Genomic DNA, 4,483 nt, shown 5'->3' on the forward strand with positions numbered 1-4,483 from the left:
TGTGTGTGTGTGTTTGTGTTTTGTGTTTGTGTGTGTGTGTGTTTCTGTGTGTGTTTGTATGTGTGTGTTTGTGTGTGTGTGTGTTTCTGAGTGTGTCTGTGTGTGTGTGTTTGTGTGTGTGTGTGTTTGTAAGTGTGTTTTTGGTTGTTTGTGTGTTTGTGTTTGTGTGTTTGTGTGTATGTGTTTTTTTATGTGTGTTTTTGTGTGTGTGTTTGTGTGTGTGTGTGTGTGTGTTTGTGTTTTTTTGTGTATGTGTGATTTTAAGTTTGTCTGTGTGTGTGTGTGTTTGTGTGTGTGTATTATTGTGTGTGTGTTTGTGTGTTTGTGTGTTTGTATGATTGTGTTTGTGTGTGTTTGTGTGTGTGTGTGTGTGTATGTGTGTGTGTGTGTGTGTGTGTGTGTTTGTATGTGTGTGTTTGTCTGTGTGTGTTTGTGTGTGTGTGTGTTTGTGTGTGACACTCTGAAGATGTTTCAAAGTTCATTTTAGATTTTTTTTTTCGTTGAAATATAAGAGTTGGTGGATTTCAGTAGTGTGTCGTCGTGGTTTACCTTATCACTGTTACATTCTGAAGATGTTTCAAAGTTGATTTGTATTTTTTTTTGTTGAAGTGTAAGAGTTGGAATATTTCAGTAGTGTTTTGTCGTGGAATACCTTGTCACTGTTACATTCTGAAAATGTTTCAAAGTTCATTTTGGATTTTGTTTTTCGTTGAAATGTAAGAGTTGAAATGACGCAAACACGTGATTGTCGCTAACATGGGCATGGTATTCAGGGCAGAGGATTCTAGTACCGACTGTTTTCCCAATAAGGCGTGAAAATGACCTGGCTATGATATAGATTCCTTTATTCTTACCCAACGAACTACTTTTCCCCTAAGAGATTTCCCCATGTTAAATAGGATTTCTTAATGTGAGGAACTTGGTCTTTTATCTTTTGAAGGAGGTAGGATATTTTTTTCATGGATGTGTTTTCTATTTTCCAGACTAAAAACATACAATCCTCTGGGATGTTCATTGTTTTTGCAACTTATCAATCTAATATATTTAGCAACTTTTGCAACTTATCAATCTTTAAGAATTTTTTTGATAGTGCAATTACTGATATGTCTTAATTTTGCGACTTAAAATTTTCGATAGGATTGCTTTCTGTAATTTTCTAAGCCTTTTTTGTCTTGCAATTCATGCTTATATCAAAATGATTGAAGTAATTATGATAATTTCTGGAGCCTTAGTATTTTTCATTTTTTCAAATGAACTCTAATTTATAAGGGTCATTATAAGGTAAGTACCAGTCATTGGCCGTTTTAAGAAAATCATCCTATTTTTCTTTTCAGATATTATTAATGTTCCGGAGAACAAAAAGGAAGAATTTCAAAAGCTTATAGAATCTTATTTGGAGAGAGACAGAGATATTCAGGATGGGAAATGCCCGAGCCTTGTTAAAAAAATACTGGATAAAACAGAGCATAATATTTTTATTTATTCGAAAAATAACAATACTCTTCCTCAGTGGTTTTCTACTGCTTATAGGAATAAGAATTTCCCATCGTGGATGCTGCTTATACCCTGTAACTACAAATTTCATCATTTGGTTCTGGTAGAGGAAGAAAGCAGGCCTTATAGCCTGTTAAGTGCGATTGAAATATTCAGAGCAATTCCAGCAATTTTACTAAGTGTTGATTATCCCGAAATATCATTGTCAAGCAGTGGCAGTGCAGAAGCTGTAGGAATTGAACTTAGTGTACGGGTTGGTGACAAGTTGAAGCATAGGATTATTCGGTTTTATAACAATGAGAGCAAACGAGTTCCTCAATTAAGTGAAATCCCCAAATTATCTCCTCTTGATCGACTTGATTTTTTTAAGTATGTCTCAAAGGTTGATGAAGCTTGTAGCAGAGTAGTTGATTTATTTCCAGATAATCTCAAAATATTTATTTGTTCGATAATTTTTTGGGTCCAACCCAAACCAACCAAACTATGGCTCCAACCAAAAGTTTCAAGTGCAACCTTGAAATATTTTCAAAGCCTAGTATTAATTGCATTGATGTTTGAAGCAGTTCCTCGCAAAATGGACTGGATTCGAAGTGCCGAAAAAACAGAATGGCAAAAAGAAAAATTGAAATCAGAAAGTGAAAAATTAAAAGAAAAATTTAAATCAAGTGATCGCAGTATTTGTCAACTTTGGTACAATTTATGTATAAAGGAATGTCTTGTTACGAAAGAAAAGCTCCTAGAATTGTATCAATTAGATCAAAATTTAATCGAATCGAGTTGCTATGACAAAGATACAGTGCACACGTTTGCTGAGTTTCAAATGATTTTTTTCTTCGCAATCATTGTAAATCAGCTGCTTCAGCGTCCGTATCCTGAAACTAATATGATGACACATTACAATGGACTATTTCTCCATAACGCAGTGAATTTTACATCTAGGATGCCGGATTGGATGCAAGAAGTTAAAAATGCATATTCAGTACACTCCTTACTAGAAAAGGTTTCTGACGTGTTTTCTGAAGTTACGGTGAACTTGAAAAATATACCAAAAGAGTACAAAAAACCTAGGAAAAGCAAAGGAAAAACAAGAAAGAACAAGATTACATTATTAGACAATGTAATACACGAGCATTTTTTTGAAGAAGACGATGAAATAAATAGTGGTGAAGAACAACCTGACGAATTCACTTTACTTGGCAACAAGTTTGCTGGAATTCAGATTGCATTTAAAAAAGTTGATTTAAAAGATAGAAGGGGAAGAAAGAAAAGATTAAGAGAAAAGGGTTTTTTATTCGATGCTGATTATTTTCCTTTTAAGGTCACTTGAAGTCATTGACAAAGTATTTACGATATGGATTTGTATTTTTTGTCACTGGTAATTTCAAGAAATGTTTTTTGGATTTCCTGGTTTCTTTTCTGTTCTTCTCAAAAAGTTTGTACAGAGAAATTATTAACCTCCTTGATTCAGGAGGAACAGCTTTAACTGCTGTGATAATAGGCATCGATAATGCTGTTCAAGTTTCAATTTAAAAAAGCTGGGCTGCATGGTTCCTTTGGACACCTTCCTCTGAGTCTGACTATAAAAGGGAACATGCTACTATGAAAGCAACTTAAAGGTTACCAGAATGATACTATTTTCGTTGGTTCAATAGCTGAAGGCGATTGTCTAAAGATTAACAACCAGCTTGTGCTGGATAAGGTGATTTTTAGATTAAGTTGCATGAGCCCTCCAAGGGTTACTTGTCTCACTGATTTGTTCTCAATGGTAGATATATCTTCATTGTAGAATAGGGGTTGTAACCGTTTCTTATTCTTATTCTTGATAAGGATTATATTCGAAGGGGTTTGCCGAATATTAGTAAGTGTAATGGTCGTTGTTTTGTTTTTCAAGATCACATAATACAAAGAAGATATGTTAAAATCAAATTATATAAAAAAAAGTTTAAAATTTTATTAAAATGACATGTAAAATGTAAAACAAATAATATTATATATTTAATAGAATTTAAAAATTGTCAATTACAATGTGTGGGGGAAACAATTAACAACATATATAAGAGATTTTCGAGACATAAAACTACAATTACCAGGTAAAAAACTATCAATTATCTAGTTCAACATTGTACTAATAGAACTTGCTCATTATCTAATCTAAATGTTACAATTTAAAAAAATCTGGACCCAAATAACTTAACTTAAGAAGAGAAAAATAATAAATTTACGCAGACGAAAAGATTATTGGATCCATGCTCTGGGTAGTACTTATCCTTTTGGGATAGATGATCGAGTAGCAAAATACGGATACATGTCCAATGTAGTTGCTAACTGTATTAATGGGTTAACTGATTACCCTTCTTTTAATTGCCCCACTAAACGTGAAAACCGATCAAGCGGACATAGGAAAAATAATAACAAGAATTATTTGGATTTAAATGAATTTTTAATCGATTTATGTCAGATATTCGAGACTAATGGAGTGGCTAGTTTAATAAAATCTTTAAATAAGTTATCAAGGAATAATTTAATAAAAGTATTCTGGATTGCAAAAAATAATACAACATGTAACTCTAAAACGAAATTAATTTATGATACAGTTTGCATTTTAGCTAAATCAAAATTTATTTCAAAATATAATAAATCTGATAAGATTGTTAATAAGGATAATAAATTATATTTGTCTGTTAATTTTAATTCTAAACAAATAGAAGATATTAATTTACCCAGAATTTTGAACTAGCGGAGAGTGAAGAATGCCCTTCCATGTAATTTGGTGTATAAGGAGAGTCCAATTTTAACATATAAATTTTCAAAAACGATTGTTCAAATGATTTTTAACTATAATTCAATACTTAAAAAACTTGACAGGGAGAGTAATTGGAAACCGGTTTGTAGTTGCGAGCAATTTTTACCGTATGTGGATCAAACTTACGAGCATGTTGTAACGGGGGATTTGTCCATTATAATGCATCTTGATCTTCAAAATATAATG

General features: G+C 32.4%; 1 protein-coding gene across 1 annotated transcript in view; it reads left to right on the forward strand.

Annotated features, from left to right (window-relative positions):
• The window catches only part of LOC148940177 (uncharacterized), a 26,083-nt gene extending 23,262 nt beyond the window's left edge, over positions 1-2,821 (forward strand). The window contains exon 3 of the mRNA XM_089106091.1: positions 1,335-2,821. Within this exon, the coding sequence (XP_088962217.1) occupies positions 1,335-2,821 (1,487 nt within the window). The remainder of the gene's footprint in view (positions 1-1,334) is intronic.
• The last annotated feature ends 1,662 nt before the right edge of the window (positions 2,822-4,483 follow it).

Source organism: Artemia sp. Qi Xiang Cuo, chromosome 20, assembly GCF_049724085.1.
Source record: "Artemia sp. Qi Xiang Cuo chromosome 20, ASM4972408v1, whole genome shotgun sequence".
NCBI classification, from domain to species: domain Eukaryota; kingdom Metazoa; phylum Arthropoda; class Branchiopoda; order Anostraca; family Artemiidae; genus Artemia; species Artemia sp. Qi Xiang Cuo.